General features: G+C 40.0%; 1 protein-coding gene across 1 annotated transcript in view; it reads left to right on the top strand.

Annotated features, from left to right (window-relative positions):
- Positions 1-12,750, top strand: part of PAX3 (paired box 3) — a 100,447-nt gene extending 87,697 nt beyond the window's left edge. The window contains exons 8-10 of the mRNA XM_053597275.1: positions 11,319-11,565; positions 12,059-12,089; positions 12,252-12,750. Of these exons, the coding sequence (XP_053453250.1) occupies positions 11,319-11,565; positions 12,059-12,089; positions 12,252-12,426 (453 nt within the window). The 3' untranslated portion in view covers positions 12,427-12,750. The remainder of the gene's footprint in view (positions 1-11,318; positions 11,566-12,058; positions 12,090-12,251) is intronic.
- Positions 12,751-26,213: the final 13,463 nt, after the last annotated feature.

Here is a 26,213-nt window from a genome sequence, read left to right as displayed (position 1 = left end):
ATTAAAATTGAGATTATTAGTGTGTAATGTATGCAAATTGCATATTTGGTGTCAGCTACGCTTATTAAAAAGCTTCTCCATTTCATGCATATATGTATTAGACTATCGTGGTTCCATTTCAAATTAGATTTCATTGCTCAGCATAGTTTCCTTTGACAAACATTTGTTAATCCTGAAACTTATTAGGGAGAAGCAGTTAAGTGTTAATATGTGGGCACAAAACTCAAGGCTGCTTTTGATTTTGCTTGTAATATTCTGGACCACAGTGTTAACAATGCTCTCAAATTCCTTAGCTGCAAGGCAAGGTGGTGGTTATTTGTCCATTGAAGGTGTAAGGGCTTCCTACGGATCATCTCATTATGTGGGTGGGATATAGTCATTAGAAATGGTTGGGATGGGTTCTTTTAATTTGTTCCAGTGAAAATCTTTTTCACTGTGGCCTGGCAATTCCTTGCCCTTCTCTCATGTTGCTGATACAGGTAAAAGCAGTAAGATTTACTCTGGTGGTACAGCCAGCTCTTATTTCAAGTCAGCCGTTATCCTGGACATTTTCAGGTGCACTTCCAGGTACTCGATGCTACTCCTGCCGATAAGCCATTTGTTTTGTCCATTTGACACCCAGGTTGCAAATTCTGTACCCTCAGCCTACTTTTATCATGGCAAAGAACCAGACACGCAGGTGGCCTGCCACCAATCCACTTCCCAATGGAGATCTATCCTTCCCTTTACACTTTCCAGAAATTCATCTGTGGGACAAAAAGGAGTGATTTTGATTAAAGAGATCTGTTGGGTGTCAAACAAAGGTGGGACAGAGAGATGTTTTGTACAAAAGTGGCAGCCTCTGAAAGGCTTGCACAGCGTTCTGTTTCTTTTCTAAAGGAATTCACGAGCTCATTACCAGGGCTTCAGAAGCCTCCATGTTTATGAAGGCTCAAGGATGTTTATGATCATAAATGAGCCCGTTTCAGCTACACCAGAATAACCATGGGCTGTTCTTGCATGTTCCCACTCTGCCATGGTGGGTTTTTGAGATGCTCTGCTCCTGGTGAAAACACTGCTGTTAATCTCCCCGTTGAATCAGTGCAGGCTGTAATCGAGCTGGTGCCTTTGGTTTTTCTCTGAAGGCTGTGGTTGCTATGCTTAAAGAACTTGAGAAGAGCCCTGGCTTATGTCAGCTCTAGTCATAGCCTCTGGAGTTAGTTGATTTGGTGAATTATGAGAGAAACAACCAAAATCTCCTGACTAGCCAAAATCTCCTACTTAGCCAAAATCTCCTTTTTAAAGAAAGGGAGGAAGTAGCAGCAGTGACTGGATCCCACCTTATGTCACTGAAATGAGCCACAAGCAAATCTTTCTTGTTGAATTAAATTTTTGTGTGTCTGCTGAGCTGATTTAGTAGAAACCCTGTCAGCGATGTTCTTCTATACATCGGGCCAGTCAAATGCAACAGCCCTCATGTTTTTAAGCCCATTTGAATTCCTCTTGCTATTGAGGAGAGAAAAAAAAGTGAGTGTGATTGCTTAGTCTCTAATGAAGCTATTAGAATAAAAAGTTTGTAGTCAATAATACACAGATAACCTATGCTAGATACTAGAGTGGGACCAATAGCTTGAATCAACCCTTTATATGTGGTTGGAATGCAATGTAAAGCTTTTAATTTATTACTGCATTTGCAAAATGGCAATATCTTCAGAAATCTGAATACTTGCATATTTATTCAATTAGGGGCTGAATGTATGCTTTGTACTACAAACATAGAAGACTTGATTCAGTCATTAGTTGTATACTATTTTTTTTTTCCCTAAAGAATCTGTCCCTGCAAAACAGTCTGGGTTTCATCAGAGGTGTATATTTTTCAATGTATAGTATGTTATTTAAAAATTGCTCTTGACATTTAGCTTGAGTTCAGTAAACTGGAGTTTCTGAGATTAGAGATTGCATTATCCCTGCTGATCAATGGAACAGACAGCGAATTGGGAGACCTTTGGAGACAGGGCACTTCATAGCATCATGGGTAGTATTTCTACCTCAAAGGGAGTGCTTCTCTGCTGTGAGATGACTGCGCAGCAATCCTTAGCACTGCATGGATGGAGAAAGCAAGCATTATTTAAAGAAATAGCTAACCTTTCCTTTTCACAAAATACTGATGACTCATTTTGGACAGCTTGGGTTAAGAAACTCTAGCTAAACTATTTCATCGGCTTTGAGATTTAAAAATACCACCTGCAGACAGGATGGGGAGGTGCAGGGGTGGGGCAGTGGCTCACTCCCGTAGTCCCAGAACTTTGGGAAGATCACTTGAAGCCAGCAGATTGAGGCTGCAGTGAACTGTGATGATACCACTGCCCTCTAGACCACATAACAGAGCAGCAGGACCCTGTCTCAAAACGAAACAAAAAACAACCTCCTGTAGAGCTGATCCTCTGTTTTATGACTCCTTGGTTCTAGCTCAATGTCCATTTTTCTAGGATTCTGCTAGGCAGAATTTCTTGTTTTACCCTGTGTTGGTGCCACATTACTGTATTTACATCTTATTAAAACACAACCATACTGTACTGATTATAATGTATCCACTCTTCCCCACTATGAGCTTTTAGATCTAGAGGAATGGTTCTATTTGAATACCTGGAAATCATGTCAAGCCTCATAATAAAGGCTTGTTCCCTTGATATAATGGTTTTGGGGAAAAACACAATGAAAAAATCTGGTAAAAGTCACAAATCATATTACTTTCAGTGTTTCAATGTACAGCTTACTGAAGGCTCTGGAAGCCTTACAAAATAAAGCAAGTGTGGAAGCTGAGTGACTAAAGACTGGAGTGTTCTCAAGTCTTCCACTTAGATATTTGAAAGAAGTAAGGATTCATATTGATGTCCATTCAGAATACAGTAATTCAATGTGCCTGGATACGATGGTCTCTAGAAATACAATGTTCTAAGATTGGTTTTGTTTGACTAATTCAGATGACAATAACATGAGGATCCATAACTACAAGGACAATAAGAGCAACCATCCTTCTTCATTCCAGGGAAGAGGAGGGATGAGGAGGGATGGCAGGGAGGAGGTTTGGCCTATTGTTTTCCTTTTTTTATTCTTACTGAAATAAGACTTACTGTAAAAGTCCTATTGACATGAACACATTTTTGAAAATATACAGTCCATCTTCTATTGTGCTAGATACTGAATAAATTAGAAGTGTGCTATTACCCTAAAGGCAGGGGAATCTGATGCACAGCGACACTTCTCTCTTAACAGCAAAAGATAAAGTTCACAAAAATAATAGGTAAAATGGAAAGATTTTGGAATATAAGGGATAACCTCAGTAATTTTGAGTTAATCCATTGAGGAGCATTCTTTTTAATCACTAGATTACAAGGATTTTGTTTTGTTAAGATTTGTAGGAGTGGACTTAATTTCTGCTTCACTGTGGGCCCTGAATGCTGCCAGGTTTCCTGTGCAGTAAGAGACATGGCCACTGCCCAACTTACGACAAATACGTTTTCAGGTGGAAAAAAGAACATAGTGTCATTATAATTAAGGTGAATAGGATTTAGCTTAGCAGCATGGTAGTTTCTTGGCCCTGGAAGACTGTGTCCTCAGATGTTGTCTCACCTCTGTAGAGTTGCTATAGCTTCTGTGCATCATAGATGAATGCTTTTTCTTCTTACCACAGAACCTGTGAAACAAACCATTAAGCATTTCTAAAAGAGTACATTCATTTTTCGACTTCACAAGACCTTTCTTCACTTTTCCATGGTTAATAGAAGTATTTTCCCCCGACATCTACTCATCCATATCTCACTTAAATCAGTATCACTAGGTCTTCTCAGTTTTTTTTTTCCTTTATCTTAAGGACACATCTTCTTTCACATGAAGAGAAGAGTAGGGGAATTTCCTTTCTATAGTCTTCAGACATTTGGTAGATGGAGTCTTACGATATAGATTTGGAGCAGCCACAGAAATTTTTTGCCTACATCATACCCAATTTGGAAGAAAGAAGCAGGAATTTCCTTGTTGAGCTAGGTAACCATTTTCAGAATGTCTGCCCTACCTATTGTTAGAGTATCGAGTAGAAGGGAAATAATTTTGGGAAAAAGAAAACAATATAGCCCCCAAATCTCTTTCCTTAGGGTGGCAGAGTTGAAACCCTTATGTTCAGGTTATTATAAGTCATTTATGAGTCTCAATCAAAGCTGTGCACTTAAGGCTCAGCAAGGTATGCATTTATGAATTTATTAGGATAAATCAGTCCTGCATGTTCTTAAATGCAAGTTTAGTTTATGGGCAATGAATGAGAGAGAGACATGTTTAAAGATCATCTCCTCGAAGTATTATGGGATGCCCAATCATAGAGCATTTTCTTTTCTATACTCAAAATTCGAAGTCTCAAGCGATCAATTAATATTTAGCAAATGTATCCTGACGTAGTCATGAAATGAAACCAAGATATATGTTTGATTTTCCACAGTCATGTTCTCAGACTGGTTTTTGAAATGGTGATAGGTTTGAGTGCGCACTCTTTAGAGGGCTACTGTGGTTGTGAGAAATTTCCTGAAATGAGAAGAGCTAACAGCAGGTAATGCCATTCCTCTCAGAAAGAGCTCGAGACTCTCCATGTCAAGTGATGAATGAGGGTATCTGACCCACATCTGTTTTACATTAGAATGGAACATTGCCCTGACATCCTTAGGAGCATTTGTCAAGATTCCCTGGACAGAGCTTCTGTAAATTACATGCTGCAAATGTGTCAGGGTCAGATAAGAGGATATCATTAACTCCCTCAAGTTTACTCAGGCCTCCGTCAGTCCATCTTAATATGCTAACGGCCAACAATTTTCCTTGAGCTGTTTTGTTATATTTTTCATTCATACAAGAAAAAAGTATATATGCTATGCCCCCCCCCATATCACACATGTACTTTTCTCATAAATCATATTAATTGTAGACATGGTCACAAAGCATATTAAATGCAGGCATGCGTAAATGAATTAAAACATATGAGAATTTTATTATGACCATGGTGGGTCTAACATAGTCAAATACTGACTGTATTAACTGGCATACTTTTTATTTAGGTGGAATAAGCTTTTCTTTCGTGGATTTTATTTTACTGATAATAGGTAGACATGATATGGTTATTCACCATTAGCCTGAAATAAACTATGTGTGTGTGTGTGTATAGGAGATTGGGCAATTAAGTTCACAAACTCATCCTAGAGAAAGTGCTACATCATCATTGCTGAATATCATTACAGTCACCAGATCTTCTAGGTAACTGTAGTAATATTCAACAATGAGGTATATAGCACTTTTTCTCAGAAGAGTTTGTGAACTTAACTGTCAGGTCAGTATATGTATATGCCTACTAAAGCCATTTCTATGCTAATTCTTTGCATAGATTTATACAGACTGACCATAAATTTTGTGTGCAATGTTAAATAGTACACTATTTTAAATTGCACACGAACTTAATGGCCACCCTCTATTTTAGTCATCGGTCCCTAAAGAATATTGCTGTCAATTTAACAGCTTAGCTCTACTGAGAAACAATATTCTAAAGAATTGATAAAAATAAAAGTTATTTCTGTAATTGGTCACTGAGTTAGAGAAAGAAGCAAATATATCTGTTAGAGTTTAACGGAGACAACATTTACTGTATTCTTTAGAAATAAAATTTGAGAATACATACCACATATGAACCACACTTGTCTGGCACTCTTCATCTTTTTCATCAGGCATTAAATATAGCTATTAGTAAAATGTGGTTTAAGGATTAAAATAAAAAATAAGGATATATCTAGCTGGGCATTTTATAGGCACTGGTTTTCTATCTGGTTAGGTAAAGATCAGCCATGCCTTTTTTATAACTCTTAAGATGGGTGAGAAGGTCGCCTGACATACCTTAAAAAAAACTTCTGCCTTCAGGCAACTTCCCTCTTAGAGCTTTCAAACAGACACGAGCAAAAATCTAATTATTTGATTCTAATCAACTGCAGGATAATTCCTAAGGCATTTGAATCTGAAGACAACATTTTCAGAAGTTTCTGCTGTTTAAATTTAGGCTTTTAGCCTAAAAGATACAATCACTGAAATGTAACCATCAGATGGGTTCAGTAACACCCAAATTAGCAAAGAATATTTGGATGAACATTTGAATATTTTTGCTTGGCTCTGAATATACATTATATGCAAATAAAAATGTAGTCAGTAGACTTTTGAAGGGAAGCGTATGGTGAGGCTAAAAAAAAAGCCCTTTTACATTGTACAAAGCTGTAATTCACAATAATTTTTCAAAAAGCAACGAAATGTATATTATTAAATGTTAAACTAGAAGAACATCTGATTTTTTAGAGTGAAAAAGAAAATAAACATATGAACCAGGATTCTTACTAAGGAAAATAGAAGCACCTCGATGTACAGCGTAATTTGCTAAATCATTTTAGATTTCTGATAAGCTCTGAGCATTTTGAACTGGCGGCAAAACCGTAACTCTTATGCCAAGACAAATATTTTCCAGACACATCATTTTAAATGTAAATCTTAATTTGGCCCATAGTTTTTTTTTTTTTTTATCTTTTATGTTTAATCTTACTATAGGAAAATTAATGCAAGAGAAATATGGCATGAAGCAATTGTAAAGAGTTTGTTTTTCCTGAACCATAAAATCTTCCAATCAAGATATAAACAACCTGTTTGTAATTCTGAAACTTGAGAATGAGTTAAAGTGATCTTCAGAAGATGTCTCTAATAATGCAGAAGGATGAGGAACAGGCAGAAAAAGTGTGGGCACAAGATTCTGAGAATTAGAATTTGTTTTTCAAGGTTACCCACGAAATAAGTTAGAAAGGGTATCTGAGAAACATTTTAGAGGTATGGATTTAGAAATCTGCCTAAAAGATTTTTTTTTCAGATCTCTCACAACTAGAAATAAAAAGAAATGGCTCCACTCACTTCCTTTTCTAATGGGACAGAACAGAGGTCTTTATTAATGGAAAATTTTTCCTGGTCATTGATTACATCTCCTGGGTTTACCCGGCATTTAATAAGAATGTGATCAGCATCCAGGGGCTAGAACTTGGATTGCCTTAAATTTGTTTCTTTTTTTTGTGAAATTGTGAAAACCAGGCAATTGAGCTTCATTCCCCCCTCAAATTAAAAAAAAAAAAAAATGCCAGTCCTGTGACAGAAATAGCTTGCTAATGGTTTGAGAGCAGGAAAGAAAAGTCCACTTTACAATAAAGGAAGACTTTATTTTAGTCTTTGAATTACAAATTGCTATAAGAAAAGCATTATAAGAGAAATTCTGAAAATATTCTTAAAAAGAAAAAATGATTGGAAGACATTCCATAACCATATTGAGGGAATTCTAAGAAGTTCGTTTACCAACTTCTTTGTGTACAAAAAGAAATTTCCTTAGCTTCCAAGTCAACCACATGAAACACAAAATAGCTTTTAAGAAAACATACATAAAAGTGTAATGGGACCCTTCCATTGAGATTTGAGGTTTTAAACTATGTTAGGGGAAAGCAATGCATTTTCTATTGATATATTCACTTCCCCCCAACACAGATGTCCTTTTTAATTTTTAAATGACAGGTTATTAAAATGGGGATATATTTCCCAAGTTTTCTCAATGTGGAATAGTGAAATGAATCACATTATAGTTATTTATTACTGCAAATTTCAAACCTAATATAGGGAAAGATCTGTGCCTCATTCCCCATCGTTACACAATTCCTGAGATTACAATTATAATAATGTGACTAGCTCATGGACTCTATCAGGGAATTCAAAGAGACCAAAGATAACTGGTCTCTGGTCCTTTTTATTCCCTCACATCAGCCACTGCAAGTGCTGGACTGCTGAGCTTGCTAAAATAGTTGCCCTCACTAGTTTCCGATGTCATCATGGTGACAGTGGAAGAGCCAGCAGGCAGGCTTCCTAGTTGGGTCATGTTCTAAGATGTCTTAATAGTACTCTGTCCCGGAAGTCTTGAGGAACCACTTTTCTATTGCCCTAGAATATAACCCCACAGACAGGGAATCTCCTCCATCCTTCGATAGATATATTTCAAGGTCTTAGAGTTAAATCCTATCTTAAACAATTTTCTAATGCAGCAACTCCAAAAAGTTGCCCCAGGAACATCATAAGCTGATTTTTGCTTATAGGAAGGACTTGTTTCTTCCTTTTCTGAATCTTCATGGTTCTCCCCTTCCTCACCATAAACAAAGTTATTGCTGTTTTCAAAGTTATGCAAACAAGAAAAGTATGGCAGGGCATAAAAGAAGGTTATCACAAAATGTACATATAGCTCATGGGAGAGGGTGCATGTTTTATTTATTTTTATTTTTTTGTTTTTTTTTTTGGCCGGGGCTGGGTTTGAACCCGCCACCTCTGGCATATGGGACCGGCGCCCTACTCCTTGAGCCACAGGCGCCGCCCAGGGTGCATGTTTTAAATAAAATTCTACTCTGAGCTCAACTATAACTGTATATAGAGTATTCCATTTCTCCCTTAAAGTGATATTAACTGAGTTTCAAGTAAGCATCTTCCTGAAGGACACTATTCATTTCAAACCTACATTCTTTTCATTCAGTACTGTGGGATATCTGTCCTCTTGGGACTGAAAAAAATCACAGAATTGCTTTTTATAAAGTCTTTGTTTTTGCTTAATACAGTTTACTTATGGGAAGAGATTTGCCCTCTGTCATTATCATTTAAAAAAAAAAATCACATTTTCATGTTTTTATTTTCTCTCTCCATTCTTGCCCGTCAGGCTGGCAGACAAACATGTACTGCTGATCTGTAAAAGAGTGTGTTTGGCATTGAACAACCTCTAAAGACACTTTTCTTTTAATAGACATGCCTAATTTGGACTGAAATAAAATATTTAACAAATTAGTATATCAATTGAAGTTTGTGACATTTCCAAGTGTACACTATAAAATCGTCTGTGTAAGCTCCAAGAAAGGCACAAAGGCAAGAATCCGGATAGGTGGAAAATCACACAGGACTGGACTTAAATGCAGTCTTGGTGATGGTCAAGTTTTTAAAATGAGGAAATTAACATACTACAAACAGTTTTGGGTGAGGCCCTGGGAGAGCTCTCATTCTGGGGATGTTCAGCTTCCTGGAGTAGTGAATCCTACGGTTTCCCGATTTATTTTGGGACTTTTACTTTCTCTAAATCCCCAGTAAAAGACAACTCTGCTCTTCCACACATGATCATTGTTTTTAAAGAATAGAACTAATTTTTAGAGATTTTTTTAAAAAGATGCTTCAGCACATATCTCAAGAAACTTTTAGATCCCTGAGATGTTTTTCAACTTTGGACATTATTACCTTGCTGTTTTACCACAGTGTCCCACCTTCTCTTGTGACTACTCGATAATTCAAATAAAAGAAGGATGAGGAAATCATAAATAGGATCTGTGGAGCAGGCAGGGGAGGTCAGGGAGCTGTTAAAGGGGAGGAAGAGAGGATAATGCACAGTAGGTGGTGAATAGATTCTCTTTCTCTCTTCTTGTCTTTTGGGGCTAATTGAAAATGGATCAGTTTACAGCGGGGTGTCCTCAAACTGCGGCCTGGAGCCACATGAAGCAGTGTGATTGTATTTGTTCCCGTTTTGTTTTTTTACTTCAAAATAAGATATGTGCAGTGTACATAGGAATTTGTTCATAGTTTTTTTTTTTTTAAACTATAGTCTGGCCCTCCAACGGTCTGAGGGACAGTGAATTGGCCCCCTGTTCAAAAAGTTTGAGGACGTCTGGTTTAAAGCTTTAGTTTAAGAAGATTTTGTTTAGCTATAAGGATTATGCAAACAAGGAATTGTGGAAATTCCTTGTTTTTGGAATCGGAGTTGGAATGCTTTCTGGGTTGCAAAACTAGCACTCACGGCCTGAGCCTGATGCCCAGCCCTGCTGGAACTCTTAGATCTGGATATTTATTCAATTGCCTGATTACCTTTGAGGAAGAGTTGCTTGCAGTTAGCCTGAAGGCTTAGAGGCTGGGCTAGGTTCTCATTTCTTCCCGCTCTTGTTTTCATTTTCACACTTTAATCTTCATAGGCTTCCAACTTCCTAAAATAAAACAGGACTATTATGGAAATATTGTACAATTGGGGGACCCTGCATTTAAAGACTTTGTAAGTCAGTGTGTTTGGGGGTGCTTTTCACCCAAGCAATAGATTTCTTCTGCAGTTGCTTTAAGACCTGCCACAGAATTGTACAACGTTGAGAAAAATCATGTCCTCTCTTGTGTGGCAGTTTTCCAGCTGCAAAATTAATTATCCACTTATTTCCATCACCAGGTGTCGTAAGGGTCAGTGATCTTGAGTTTGTGAAACACTTCACCATGCTGATCTGAATGCTGTTCTGTTATCACTGGGTTTTTTTTTTTTTTTCGTTGTCTTGCTTTCCAGGGTTATTTACAAAACTGAACTTTTTAGAACATGTTTATATTTCAAGCTTATCTTTCCTTTTCACACTGCTTGTCTATGAAATGTTGGTTTAGAGAAGAAATAAAAGGATGGGTAAAGGAGATAGTTACTTGGAGAATCATTTACCGTTTATTCACTTGGCTCCTCGTAGGCACCAAGCACCGTTCCAGGCGCTGGGAAGTAGAGAATGAGTAATTTATGCTTCTCACAGCGCTCACCACTGAAAGCAGGTGACTGAACTCATGAACATATAGTGGGAGGGGGGAATAAAGCACAAGGGAAGATCAGGGAAGGAGGAATTATTTCTAAGGACCAGAGGATCGCCAAGATAAGAAGGGGAACTTTCTTGAGAAGGACGCTATACAGGCTCAGACGTCTCCAAATACCTGGAAAAAAACCCTCAATTTGGATTCATTTAACTTTTTAAAAACATAAGAAAATGTCTATTTAAAATCAGATGTGAAACTTCCAGATATAATAAATGATGAAATATTTTTTCTACATGAACGTATATAACTTCTTCCTCTTTCTGTCCCTTCTTTTCCCTTCTTTGAAATTCTAGTCTGATTTTATCACTGGTGACATGGTGACGTCTTTTTTTCTCCACCTCTTTTTCCCTTCTTCCTTCGGTTCCTTCTTCTTCCTTTCCCTCCTTTTGCCTCCCTCTTTTATTTTTTTCTGAAATTGCAGTCAGATTTTATCATTGGGTATGATGTAATATCTCTGTCACTTTGAATCGAGGCTTTAGTCTTCTGGACAGCTCTTGAACAAATTTCCAGAGAAATAAAAAATGGGATTTTCAAGTTATTCTTTCAGCTCTAGGCTATGACCTAGTCCTCTCTGCATTTTAACCTCCTCCCAATCTGCCTGTTTATTTTAGGTAATGGGACTCCTGACCAACCACGGTGGAGTCCCCCACCAGCCCCAGACTGATTATGCGCTCTCCCCTCTCACTGGGGGCCTGGAACCTACCACCACCGTGTCAGCCAGCTGCAGTCAAAGACTAGATCACATGAAGAGCTTGGACAGTCTGCCAACATCTCAATCCTATTGTCCACCCACTTATAGCACCACGGGCTACGGTATGGACCCTGTCACAGGCTACCAGTATGGACAGTATGGACAAAGTAAGCCTTGGACTTTCTAGGGTGCAATTATTCCTGGAAGGGAGAGAAACTCAACTCTTGCTTAAAAATGGGCAATGAGAGGCATGATTCTGCCTCATCTCCCAGGATCAATTTTGTGGCAAAGCCAGCTGATTGTTCCAGCGAGGGCTTCTGGTATAATTATTTTCTTAACTGATGCCAACAACATCTTGTGGATATTAATTGCTGAGACGTGAAACCTGATTGCCACTAGGTAAAACACAAAGGTTGGGCAAAATGAAATAATCCCTAACATTAGAAACACATGTTCTTAATGAGGTCAGCTCAAGGATCATATGGGGTATAATCCCAGGGACACAGAGTTGTGTCAAACTTGTCTCAGGAATAAAAATATTACTTTCAATCCTTTGATACCATGGTATTAAATATGACATTGTCAGCCTGTAGCTGATATTGCCCCTGACTGTGCATTGTCCCCGCATGACCTAAAAAGCTATGTGTGTTTCCCTTACAGGTGCCTTTCATTATCTCAAGCCAGATATCGCATAAGAGAACTGTCCACTGGGAGCTCAAACTGGCCCTGTTTCCTGGTGTCCCCAGCCTAGACATGAAGAATCTTCTCAGAAAAAACAATTACCCTTTTTTTGTGGGATGTGGGGCCCTGACAGGAGACAAAAGAGAGTGATTGATTTTTTTTTCTCCAGTAGTTGGTTTCAAAGTTATTTGAACTTGTTGGACAAAAGCAATGAAACAGAGGAAGACCTCGAGCAAGAAAAGACAAATGCAGCCTTTGAAGGCCACATAGCAGAATATCCCAGATCTTTAGTGCCAATGATCAAGGAGCTAAAACATTCCATTTGTGTGTGTGTGCACGCGCATTAGCACGTGTATCTGAGATTTTTCTGGACGGGTTCGGGCAAGCAGAATGTTCTAAAATACATTAGGAGAATGTGCTAAAGTATATCATATCCGACATCCAATGCTGGCATTTCTACAAGTTTAAAACTGCTCACTTCTTGAAGCGGGCACAGAGAAATCCTTCACTTCTACACACTGGAAATTGATATAAAAAATGCCATCCTTTTAAGGAAACGAGTCTAGATGGAAAGGACCTCCCAAATAAATTGTCATGGTGTCCGCCTTTGTAATCTCACTGTCAATAAATGTCCCTGATACGTCTTGCTAACAGGATACGGGGATAACAGGAAGAAGAGGTTGTTTTCTTTTCCGGTGTGGGGAAAGGTGTGTGATAGTTTCCTAATTCATCTTCATTTAGAAGCCCCTGGGGGTGGGTGAGGAGGCGACACGCATTCACATATCTGCTTGTCAGTGTGCGGCTCTGTATACCTCATGATGCTTTGGCAAGACCCAAGGCAAGACGAACAGAATCAGAAATCTATTTTTGCAGGTGCTTTTATTTTCGCAGCCCATAATTCATTGTGGTAGAGGGCAGCGATGTTCACCTTTTGCTGGACAACCAACACCTGGCTTGCTCTTTTAGATTAGAGACCCTGTTGAGAAAGATAACGCTTTTAAAACGATTACGTTTACATTCTTCTCTTTTCTATGAAAGGCAGGGCCAGAACAGAAGTGTTCCTATGGCTCTCGTGTACTTTTAAATTATACAATATCCAATATTAAATGATTATACAAACTGAGGTTTACATATGTTTGTGTGGTGACATTTTCAAATGTCAATAAATTTGATTTTTTTTTTTTTTTGCAATGTTAAGAGGGACAGGAAGGTGGAAGGCAGTGTTATTTATTTCTTTCTATTCTTGGAACCATGAATGAGGTAGGCACAAACACATTCCTTTTAGAATTAAGAATTATGACATAGCGAGTTAGTGAGACTAGACCTAGGCCTAAGTTCATTCATACATTGGTCTTAGAGGGTGATGGAACAGAAGAAGTACTATCTGTGTGTTGCAGCCTCAACCAACAATGATGTGTTGTAAAAAATGTCTTTCATGTAAAAAGTGCAGTAAATATTTACTATTTATAATGAATAAACAGTTATGAAAACTTGCCCAACACTGCTTTTTTGGGGGAACTGGTGAGTGCAGCATAAATAAAATCTTGGCAGCTGGGAGCGCGACAAAAAACAGACACTTCACTTCTAACAGTTCCTTTTAGATTAGAACATACCATAGACCAAGAAGGTTACATGACCCACAATCGTATTCTCTTGAAGAAACTCTATTAAACACACTTCGAGGGATTGAAGTTTATGTGTCTGTAAGTGTGGAATCTAGAATAACCCTCCAGTCTACCTTCCTTCCTCTATGGTTCTCTCCGCGCTGCTAAATCCCTCACTGTCACGTGGAAGTGTGTTTTCCCCAGAATATCAGGCTCTGTCTTCATCTCTAAAGGTCATTGCCACTGAAATTTTTATTTAAAGCTCTCATTTCATGTTAGCAGCTTACTGTGTCTACTTTATCCTTCCTTCCTCCCTTCCTTCCTCCCTTCCTTTCCCTCCTTCTCTCCATCTGTCTTCTTCCTTTCTTCCCACAGTTACTCAGCGGTAGTCTCATAGGCATGGTGCTTGGTGTTGGAGTGAAATAGCCATACTTGTAACCTGGAGGGGAAACAAAGAAGCAAATACATGGGCTTGATAAAGTGTGAGGGCTGTTATTTTAGGGGAAATAATCATGATACCCTTTGACGCTCTTATTTGTATTAACTTAATCATCCCTCCCAAATTCTCATATGGGGCAGGTGATGTCATTAGCATTGCTCTTTTACAGAAATATAAAACTGGAGCACAGGGACTGGAATGAGATCACCCAGTGGCAGAGCAGGGATTTGAACCCAGGACATCCAATTCTAGACGTAGGTGCTTAAACTCATGTTCTTCTGCGTCCTCAAGTTAGGGATAGCATGAGAGGACCTTATGGCTGGGAACAGCTAAATGGATGTTGTTCAATTCAGAAGCAACTAGCCATGTGTGCCTGTTTAAATCAAAAGTAAATAAAATCACAGTTAGTTCCCCAGTTGCACCGTCCATATTTCAAGTGTGTGTTAGCCATCGGCCAGATCAGCTGAAACCAAGTGAGTTCATTTTCTAACAATCCCAAGGACTTGAAGTGCAGCTGGAAAATGTTCCAAAGTTTAAAAATGCTTTTTTTTTGTTTTGAGCTCACATACTAGTCCTTCTGATCAAATATACTTCTCTTTTTCTGACAATCGTCTATTCCAAAAATAATATAGAAAGAGAAAAGGAAGGTAATCTTTCCTGAACACTTCTGTTAAATCCTCACAAAGTCCTGTGAGGTGGGCCCCAGTTAACTGATGAGTGGGCTGAGACACGGATTTGTTAAGCAGCTGGGCAAAGGTCACAGATAGCCAGTAAGAACAGAAGCAAGCTTGGGTGGCAGAACCTGTTTCATTTTACTTCTCCAAATGCTGCTCGCAATACCCACATTATTATGTAAACTTACCTCGTGCCAAATTCAAGTTGAAAACAGCCTTTAAAAGGAAGGAATCACCCATTCTCAGGACACAAGGGAAATGCTACCACCAGGATTTGGGTTACACAACAGAAACTAATCTGACATTATCACTTTGCTTTCTGTGTCCTGATCTCAGAACTTGCCGTGTGTGGCTCATGTCTTCTTTGCATATTCTTTTTTATGTCCTTCCCTTATTTCTGCATGTCTCTGAAATCTATTGCTCTACTAGTATTTTTCGTGTTGAAAGTCTTTGCAGATCTTTCTTTCTCCTGATTCTTTTACAACATATATCTAATTAATCTACTGGAAAATGGGGACCTAACATCTTCCAGTTAGGGTCCCTACTCTCAACTGCTGGGACTAGGGGCTCTAAAGACTTTCAACCTTTTGTATCTGATTACGTGTGGGCAGTCCCCCCTTGTCCATATAGTTATTTAATTTAATTTGGAAAATGTGAAGGTAAAAACTTAAAACCAGAACTCAAAATTATTAAAATGTGGCTGTACTATTGTCAGCTGCTAAGTCACTCCTTGCCAGCAGTTTTCCTGGGAATAGATGTCATCTTTCACATCTGTGATGGAAACAAACATGTTGCTTTATGTCTTTAATTTAGACTGATCTGGAAATGTACTTCTGACATTGGAGAACATCTTTATTAATGCTGGCATATAGGACCAGAATCATAGACAAGGTCATTGGCTCATGGTCGTGAGTTTAGGAAGTCTTAAATGGAAGAGGAGAAGGATTAATTAATGCTCTTTAAGCATGGCATGGAAGAACTTGTCCTCAAACTACATAATTCAGAGTTAAATTAGCACATGGGACTAGAACCAAAGTATCTATAAGAAGGAAATCTATTTGGGTGACAAAAACTTGAGGCTCAACCACTCTGAGTGAATGACTTTTGGCGTTTAATCATTCATGGATCAGGAGAGCTGATGTCTAACAGTGAGAACAACAACAAACAATGGGTGGCAATATTCCTCCACAAAAAAGCATAAGGCCAGCCTCAGTCTCTGACAAGGGCTCAGGAACCTGGAAGTCAGTGTTAGACGATGCATGAGAGCAAAGGAAGAAAGCAGAGTTGGGTATAGGGCTGTTCACCAGATGCCAGTGACGTGAGCTGGTTCTCCCTTTCCTAGATTCCCCTCTTCAGTATCTCTGATCATTGCATCCCGGTGCCTAGTGTCATGTCTGAGCCATAATGAGTCCTCAGTATGTGCCTGTTGAATACATAATAAAGAGTGACATTCTTATACTGTCTCCTCAAGATCTGCTGAACAAGGAGATATTTGACTCTAGGACCAGAGGTGCACAGATTGCCTCAAGACAGGATTGGTGCAAAGCCTTAGGAAAGGGGGACCAGAGAGGGGGTGTAACAAGTCACTGAAAAGCCATATTTCTGGTGTTTCTCACGGATGCAGAGGGCACAAGGTAGCGATTTTTTGGATCCACCGTTAGATGGATTAGAATAGAAAAGGGAAAGAGCCAGTGGTTTATTGCTTAGAAAAGAGCCTCTCAGCCCTGGCTGTATAGTAATTTGTAGAATTTTAAAAGAGAGAGAGACCAGTGCTTGAACCCACATAGACCACTGGACTTGGACTCCACCAAGATGACTGCCAGGAGAGTCATCAAAGCAAGAGCTCAGGGCGAAGCCTTTGGCTGCATTGAAGCCTTGGATGCACCTGACCAGGTGAGTTTTCTGGGGTTTGGGGCAATGGTCAGAAGTATTCACCATACCACAGAGAGAGGGAAGTCACTGAGGGATACAAAGACACCCCAGTGTTGTGTTCCCCGAAACCCAACCACCACCTCTTAAGCCGGAGAGGGAGATGTGGAAGGCAGTGGTTCCCATGTTAGTATATGAGATGAGCCTGGGATTTAGGAGGCTGAGTCAGGCCCAACTAACTGACTCCATTTGTGCTATGACTCCATTTGTTTTCCTAAGCTGGAAGCCAACAAGATCCCACCATGCAAAAATGAGTCCTGCTTGGGTATTTTTCCTCCATAGGTGTGGTGACATTCTTTCCACCTGTGATTCTGTGCCATTTGGGAGAGTTTAAAGCATGGAAATGAAAACTCAACTTACTTCCCTTCTCATCTGTCCAGCTCCACCCACTCCACCATGCTGGGCATTCATACAGCTCCTGAGTCTCGAAAGTAACCCTTGCTAATGCTGACTCCTTTCACTGCTTGTGGAATAAGGGAGCTAGGCAGTGACTTCTATTTCTTAAGTCTTGATTGATGCTTTGGATACTTCCAAGCTCCTACTATATGCTGGGCAGCCGGGCTATAATGATGAAGAAGATACACTTCTTGCTGTCAAAAGACCTCAGGGCAGAGGAAAGATCTGGGTCAGTCAACAAAAGGTTGGGACACAATTAATGTGGGCAGTCATTTCTTCCCTATTGAGAGAGTCTCAATCTCAAGGGCCAGTTAAGAAACTCATGGGCGAAGCAACATATATCTGTTGTCTTTGTCACCTTCCTAAGCTGCCCCCACAAGCTAGGTAAGGGTGTAATGCCAATTCCTAGTGACCCAAAAGAATTTTATCGGGGAGGACTCTTTGTTGAAGGTCCGGAAGCCGTTACGTGCTTGTCTCTGCCATTTGCCTGGGAAGCAGCAATGACCTTCACTTCCTCTACCCATTGGCCCATCCTCACTAATTCTCCAAGTGTGCCGAGGCTAGGCCCCAGGTCTTTTTTCTTAACTCTGATGGATAAAAACAAGAAAAACTGTGGGTTTTTATTATTTTTTTTTATTTATTTTTTGTAGAGACAGAGTCTCACTTTATGGCCCTCGGTAGAGTGCCGTGGCATCACACAGCTCACAGCAACCTCCAACTCCTGGGCTTAAGCGATTCTCTTGCCTCAGCCTCCTGAATAGCTGGGACTACAGGCGCCCGCCACAACGCCCGGCTATTTTTTGGTTGCAGTTTGGCTGGGGCTGGGCTTGAACCCGCCACCCTCGGTATATGGGGCCGGTGCCCTACCGACTGAGCCACAGGCGCCGCCCAACTGTGGTTTTTTTTGTCTTTTTCTTTTTGGAGTTCCAAGTTTAAGTTATTATTTTTTTAAATTTCAGATTAATATGAGGGTACAAATGATTAGGTTACAATGTTTGCATTTGTTAGATCAAGTCCCTGTTGTAGTTGTTTCCCACACCCAGGAAGTGTGCCATATACCCTTATATTGTGCCCATTAGGTGGGAGCACCCCAATTGCCCTCCCACTTCCCCTGTTTCCCTTCCCTCCTCCCTCCCCCAACTTGAATGAATTGAGGTTTCTCTCATGGGCGTGTATTAGTTGGTCTACCGGATTCATGTTAGTATTGAATACATTGGATATTTGCCTTTTCATTCTTGTGACAAGTTTAAATTCTTTTTTGGGGAAAGCTCTACCTGCCCCCCTTCCCAAACTCTCTAGTGGGTCTCTTGGTTGCATAAAAGGAAAGCAAACACTTACTCTGGGAGGAGAACAAAGCCGCACGCAGAGGTACACATAGACTTGGATAAGCTAAGCAGCTTTGCACAATGATGTCAAAGGCTATCTTCCTAGGTAAAATTTTATGTTTGCAGGTTATATTTACTTATTTTAAAAAAATTACTTCTTTGGGGGCTTGGAAGAGTAGAGGCCTGCTCAAGGGAAGGAAACTGTTCCTGGAAACACAGTGGCAGGCTGAGGGCTCCTGCAGAAGTCTTTGTGTCTGGGAGAGCTGTCCTCCTAGGCAATCAAAGCTTGTGTCAGTCAGGGTCTCAACAGAAAGCATAGGTCATGCTTGAATTGGAAATTTAGAGGTTTTTTTTTTTTTTTTCTTTTTAAATAAAGAGACTATTTCAAAACTTGAAGTAGTGATGCAGGAGAGTCACAAAAGAGCATGTTAAAACCTGATGATAGGCAAAGAGCTGCCCTGGAGAGAGCTCCCTGGAGCCTGGAAAGAGAGAGGCCAAGCAGAGCAAGTACCTGAGAGTGACTTCTGATGAGGGGCTGTGGGATCTGGAGGAAACCTCAAAGGGAGGGGGGCAGGGCACAAGTGTCCTGGCCTGATTTCCCTCCCTTTCCCAACTCCTGCTGGGGCCCCCGTTGGCTGAACCCAAGCAGGCAGCACCTCCAGGAATCCTCTACAGAGACAGAGCAGGCAGAGGGCAGAGAAGAATCAGGAGGGGCCACAGCTTGCGCCCAGGTTCAGTTTTCCATTTTGTAGTCTGCTGTGGGCTGAGTGTTTTCTTCTCTCTCCACCTCCAGTTGATATGTTGAAATCCTAACTCTCAAGGTGACGGTATTAGGATAATTGGTCTTTGGGAGGTAATTAGGAATAGACAAGGTCATAAGGATGAAGTCTTCATGAATAGTAGTGTCTTCGCAGGAGTTCCAAGAGAACTTACCTTCTCTGAGAACACAGCAAGGAGGTCCCATCTGTGAAAGAGGAAGTAGGCTTTCACCAGATACTGACTCTTCTGCTGCAGTGATCTAGGACTGCCCAGCTTCCAGAACAGCGAGAAATAAATTTCTGTGATTTATAATCCAACCAGGTTTTGGTGGTCTGTTATAACAGGCTGAATGGACTAAAACGCAGTCCCTTTCTGCTAGTCCCAATCTTTTAGAAAAGCTTTTGACAGCCTTGGCTGTTATCCTAAGAAATTAAGGGAAGAGTCCATGCCCACACTAGGCAGAGATGGTGAAACATACACAGACAATGCTTGAAGAAGGCTGATTTAAGAGGGTATCATGCCCAATCGCCATCTAAAGTCAGACGGCCCTCTGAGATGACAGAGTGAGATTACGGAAGGTGTAACCATTTTCCAAGAATGCCTGGAAGTGTTTGAAAAAGAGGAATCTGATCAAAGGTTGTACTTCTTATAGTTAAGAAAATGGCTATATTGGGTTAAATCTTTCAGTTAAGAGAATGGCTATATTGGGTTAAATAAAATATATTATTGAATTTGAAATGATTGTCCCAAATTTTCCACTAGTAAGTGTCAGATATGCAATCATCTTAACAAAGGTAACAACAGTAGTTAACAAAAATAAAGAGCACAGAGTAAGCTTCAGAGCTCAGGAGTTAGGACTGTGATTGCTGGTTCATAGGACACAATTGTCAAACATGGCATCTAAGATCATGGTGGAGAACAGATTGAACAGGACTGACTGAAGGCAGGAAATCTAGGTAAGAAGCTGTTGCAGTAGTCTAAGGAAAGAGGAAGAGGGCGCAGGCTAGCACTATGAATCAGAAGGGATTTGAGAGGTATTTGGAGGTAAACTGCTGATAGGCTTTGTTGAGAGATCGATGAGCAGGCTGAGGGCAGAGAAGAATCAAGAGTAATTTTCAGGATTTTCTCTTGGGTGATGGGCTTGGTCGCGGTTCCACTCATCGTAGGGAATACAGGAGGAGCAGTAGATGTGGGAAGGTGATGTTTTTATTCCTTTTGCTTATGGTCTACGGATGGTGAATGACTCAGGGATCCCAGGAAGAGCTGTCGGGCCACTGGGTAGATACATAAAACTGAACTTAGGATGTGATCTCTGTCCAGAGATTTGTTTGGAGGTTAGAGATGCTTGAAGAAACAAGATATTTATGTTAGTAAGATCAGTAAGATCAAACCATGTTCATAGGTTGAGGGAAATAGGTTGATAAAGTGGGAAATTGCTGTAGTTTGAATTTTGTCCTCCCCAGAGAGATAGGTTCAAAATGTTAACCCTTCATGCTTGGGAAGGTGACCTTATTTGGGAAGAAGGTCTTTGTGGGATGTGCTGTAATTAAGATATAAGTTAAGACAAGGTCACACAGAAATAGGATGGATCCTTAATCCAATATGACAGGTGTCCTTAAAAGGGAGAGAGAGAGAAAAGACCAGAAACCCGAGAGGAGAATGATCTGTGATGACAGAGGGAGAGAGTGAAGTGCCGCAGCTGAGTGATCATGAGGATCGTCGGCAGATCCCAGAGACCTGGAGAAAGGCAGGGGCACATCTCCTCTGAGCAATCAAAGGAGCCAACCCTTCTGACACCTTGCTTTCAGACTTCTAGACTCCAGAACTGGAAGAGAATAAATTACTGTGGTTCTTAGCCATTGTTCATGGTGCCTTTGCTATGGTGGCCCTAGGGAATTATTACAGAGAGGTTGAAGATGGGAGGCCGATTTGAAGCGAGCAGATCCTTGCAAAGCAGAAAAGAAATGAATAAGATGCATGCACATTTAACAGGAGGATTTATCCAGGATGCAGTGTGTCCTTTTAAACCTTTTCTACTTATATATGGCAAGGAGGGAAGAACATAGACACTTTGCAGGTGGAAGAGGGAGCTGTGAAGTTGAGGAAGTTCCCCTTGGTTGCCTCTGTTTTCTCTGAAGCTGAGAGTGAGTGTGGAGCTTGGACGTGTGAAGTGAGGAGGAGTTCAAGCATTTACTTTTAAAACACTTCTCTTGAAGCCTTTGTTCTGGGACACAGGGAAGAATGGTGGCCCAGCCTTGAGCACCCAGGTAAGGATGGAGTGATTGTCTATGGTTAAGCTTCAGGCTTAGGGAGCGAAGAGACTAAAGTCTAGATAGATCCCTTCTGGGCACAGCAGATTAGAAGTGAGTGGTCAAAATACCACTGGAGAGGATAGAAGCAACTGGGTCGTGCAGGGCACTGCATTCCATGATAAGGGTCTTTTAAGTATGTGTTTAAACAAGAAAGGAGAAACGCAACCTAAAATATATTGCTGCATATTGTGGGCAGCATCATTTTGGAAAGCAACATTTTGGGGCTTCTGACAATAACTGAGATCAGAACTACTATGTGGTCAGAGAGGGACAGCTTCATCTCTACTGAACAGTCTATAGGGATGCTGAAAATGGATCCCACGCTGCTGAGGGATGTTTCTCTGAGACACTTCCCCACCTTTTCTTTTGCGTCCTCCAAATCTGTAAAAAATGGCCGATTGCTCTGAAAGTGATATTCTCAAGGCTGCATAGCCTAGAGCTGGGGCAAAAAGACTGGCACTTAAGTTTCTAAATTCCAAATCAGCAATTTTAAAACTTTTGTTAACTGTGTGGTTTTGGACACATCATCTAATTTCTCTGAACCAGTTTCTAATTCTATAGAGAAAGAAAAATGGTGAAGTTTCCTTTATTTGACTCCAGTAAAGATTAAATGAGATCTTGCATTTGTGTGGCTGATGGTCAGTAATCAACGAAAGTTAGCTATTAATATTATTATTTGATCACATTAGCATGAAGGTTACAACATATATTCCTGGGATTTTAAGTTTGCACACTGATCTATCCAAGTTACTAAAATAATGGAAGGATTATTTATTTTTATTTTTTATTTTTTTGGCAGTTTTGGTTGGGGTCAGGCTTGAACCTGCCACCCCTGGTATATGGGGCTGGGACCCCATTCCTTGAGCCACAGGTGCCACCCAGAAGGATTATTTTTAATGACCATGAATGGAGACATCACAAAATAGTTTTTTAATGTGTATATGACTTATTCAGAAGATGAATTCATATTTTCTTTTTTTGCCATATATGGTCAAAGTCTTTTAAATGTCTGTCCCTTACCACTGAGAATTATAAAAATAATAGGAATGAAAATAAAAACAAGAAAAAAATAGGCTTATCTCTACTGAAAAAAATCTTTATTGATAGTGGTTTATTCATTACTAGAACTTAGGTCACAAAACAAGTATGTTTCTAAGACTAGAGGAAATGCAGGTTAGACTCCAATCCTGCCACCCTCATGGGGTGGAATAGCTCACTGCAAAATTGAGTGTGTTATTTTTATTTATTTATGTTTTTTGGAATCATGGTCTCTCTGTTGTCCAGGCTGGAGTTCAGTGGTGTGATGTGATTGTACCTTACTGCAACTTTGAACTCCTGGGTTCAAGCAGCACTCCTGGCTTCAGCTTCCTGAGCAGCTAGGACTATGGGCACATGCCACCATGCTCAGTTAATTAAAAAAAAAAAAATATATATATATATATATATTTTGTAGAGATAAGGTGTTGCTATTTCGCACAGTTTGATCTTAAACTTCTGGCCTTATACCAGGGGTGGCGAGTTCCTGCCTTGTCCTCTCAAGGTGCTGTGATGACAGGTGTGAGTTCTCTACCTCACCCAAGAGCGATTCCTGACAGTGGCATGAGAGGACTATTGGAGCAGTTATGGGGAATATTAGAGTCTCTTGAGAAGCTTTACTAGTTCTTTGTAGTTTGGATTTTACAGAAATGTATACTTTGGGGAGGAACTGTGAGTAGATTTTTGTAGACACAAGTTTGTGTACTTTTAACCTTAAGATCCAGGGCGAGAAGTGGTCTACTGTTTGACCAGCCAAAAGGTCAAGTGGTCATTCCCATCTTCTTTGCTAAAAGAACCCCAGTTCTGTTTAGGTATATAACAGCCATGTGCTCACGTCAGAAGGACCCAATACGGGGAAGGGTGGGAAATGCAGAGAGAATTGTGTCCAGATAATACAGCAGACACACTCTTAAAGATGAGAATAAGGCAAAAACTGATTTATGGGAGACTTGAGACCAGGCAGGACAAAAGACCTTTGGAATAAACACTAAAAAATTACATAAAAATTAGAATGTGAACTTGGAGTCTTTGAGATCTGAGATTCAACCCTTTTATACATTTATTTAATAAGTAGTTTTTGAGAATACAAAAAGGATAGACACACATGGATAAAGAAGTGAGTATGTAATTGGAAAGTATGGTGAGTGCTCACAGGCAAAGAATAGGATGCAAAAGAGAATAATGGGACCTAGTTAATCTGTGTGGTCAGGGAGGGTCATGCAGAAATGAGCCCTGGGAAACGCATAGAGAGATTTTCTAGACAGAGCGAACAACATATGTGATGACCTGGATTTGGGAAAGTGTTTTGCCTGTTCATGGTACTGAAATTAGGTGCTCGTGTCTGGTGTGTGGGGTGGGGTGGTGGGGTGTGGCCTACAGTGAGGCCGGCCACAGTAGGACCTTGGATCTGGTTCTGCATCCAGTGGGAAGTTGACCCAACGCCTTCAGGCAGAGGAGGGACATAATCTAATTTTCATTCTCTGTGGAGGATACAGAATAGGAAATGCTGGGAAGGTAACCCGATGAGACTGGACTTGCGTGTGTAGCCCTAGGGAGATTATGGCTTTAGAATGAGGCAGGTGTGGGTTTGGATGCTGATTTGATCTCCTGTTATTGGTTGACTTACACCCTTGAGTAGGTAGCTTCTCTAAACTGCCATTTTCAAATCCACCAAGTGAAAATGACTTGAGTACAAAAGACTTAGCTCTTAGGATGGGGAGATTAACAGGATTAAATTTACACATCTTTGAACAGTTCTGACACATAAAATGAACTTCCCAAAATGGTAATTCTGTTTCCTTCCCCACCGAGTCTAGATAAAGCATCATACCCTGTTCCCTAATGAGGAAGATGGCTTGGCATAGAGGCTAGTGAGGTGCTGACAATGGGTCAGAGGACAGATACTAATCCTTGCCTCAGGGAGTGTGTGATGAGTGGAGTGATATGGGCTAGATTTACTTCAAAATGTTAAAACTCTATTTTTTCACTGTAAAAGTGATAACTGGAAAATACAGCAAAGTCTCATGGAAAGATGAGAAAACTTCGACTAAAAAGAGATACAACCTAAAAACAACCACTGGAAACATTTTGGTTTTCTAAGCCTCTTTGCACCCAGGATAATAATATCTGGCTATACCTTCTAGTAAGGGATGGTGAAAGAAAAATGAAAGGATATTTGTAAAAAGGTTTATAACTTTGGGGTAGAATATACTGCATTGGTAGAGTGCACTACTGTTCCATTGCCACTTTCAAAATGCTTGTAGAAGTGATGCAATAAAAATGTAAATGTTGGGGTCCTCTTTCAGACTGATCAGCCATTCAGAGTTTCCAACATTGCCTTATGATGAGGGAAAAGAAGACATATTAACTAACAAAGACTTGATACCTCAAAATTTATTACCCCAGCAATTACATGGATTTTATTTGTGGATAGATTATTTCCTTTCAGAAAGTGTTGACTATGGTACCCTGAGGGTATCGTGCACTATTGGTATTGAGATGAACTGGGACCAGTTTCTTGTTTTAAGGATAAACAATTCAAGTGTATTTCTGACAGCTGGTAACTGGAAAATTCTCAGGCCCTGAAGAAGGAACCATCTGAGAGCCTGGACATGCACAGCATCATATAAAACTCCATTGTGGAAGTGACTAATATCACTCCACAGGAAATCAGCATTTGGGCATCAATGTCTTCCAGTCTTTGGAAATACAGCACATACTATCCAGTTACTCAGTCTGTGTCATGAAATATGAAAATAGTCCAGAAAAGACACATCCCCTTTGACCTTTGCAGAATGATTTAATAAAGTTCACTGGATACAAAAATATGAAAGAGTAATTGCTGATAAAAGCGGAATTGTGGCTTCCTTCTTTCAGATCCTTCTTTCTTTGGATCCACTTCACAAGCATGATTAACTCTTTAATGTTTTTGTAATTGGTGGTGCTTGTCCCAGAGGCCATATTACCAACCCTGGAGTTGGGTTCCCTTAGAACAGAGATTCCACATCTTATAGTTTTTTGTTCCCTTTCAGCACTCATCTTGATATCTGTGTCTGTATAATTAGGCAAATATGTTTTCGATTGTTTTTACGTATGTACACATTTCACCCCTTTTACTGCTATCTTGATGGATGTTTTATGGGATAAATTTCCCACTGGCGGCCTCTTCTGCTTAGAGAGGTGCCAACGTTTGCTTCTGTATCCACTTAGGACTCTATCGCTTCCATCTGCAGGTGTAACTAAATATGATCCTTTACTTTCCAGAGGAGGGCTGGGCCTCCTGGGTTTTCAGGCTGAGGACTCTTATTAACCCACCATTTTACTCGCTGTTATTTATTTATCTTTGGCGTTATCCGGATTCAAAATAAAATAAAGACCTACATGAGAAAATTTGGAGACTATGGAAAAGTTTAAAGAAGCCTTTTTGTGAAGTTTGCGTAGAACTGCAACTGTCCCTCAGTATTACCTCTTCTACCTCTGAGGATACCAAAATCCTTGTGTACTCAAGCCCTGAAGTCCACCCTGTGGAACCAAAGTATAAGAGAAGGTGGCCCTTCTCTTATACTTTTTTCAATGCATATGTGGGTTTTGCACATATGCATTGAAATGTATTGAAAATATATTCAATATATTTTCAATCCATGTTTGCTTGAAAAAAAAA

Source organism: Nycticebus coucang, chromosome 7 (genome assembly GCF_027406575.1).
Source record: "Nycticebus coucang isolate mNycCou1 chromosome 7, mNycCou1.pri, whole genome shotgun sequence".
Taxonomy (NCBI): domain Eukaryota; kingdom Metazoa; phylum Chordata; class Mammalia; order Primates; family Lorisidae; genus Nycticebus; species Nycticebus coucang.
The sequence above is the reverse complement of the archived record's forward strand: the minus strand, read 5'-3'. Positions and strand labels throughout refer to the sequence as shown.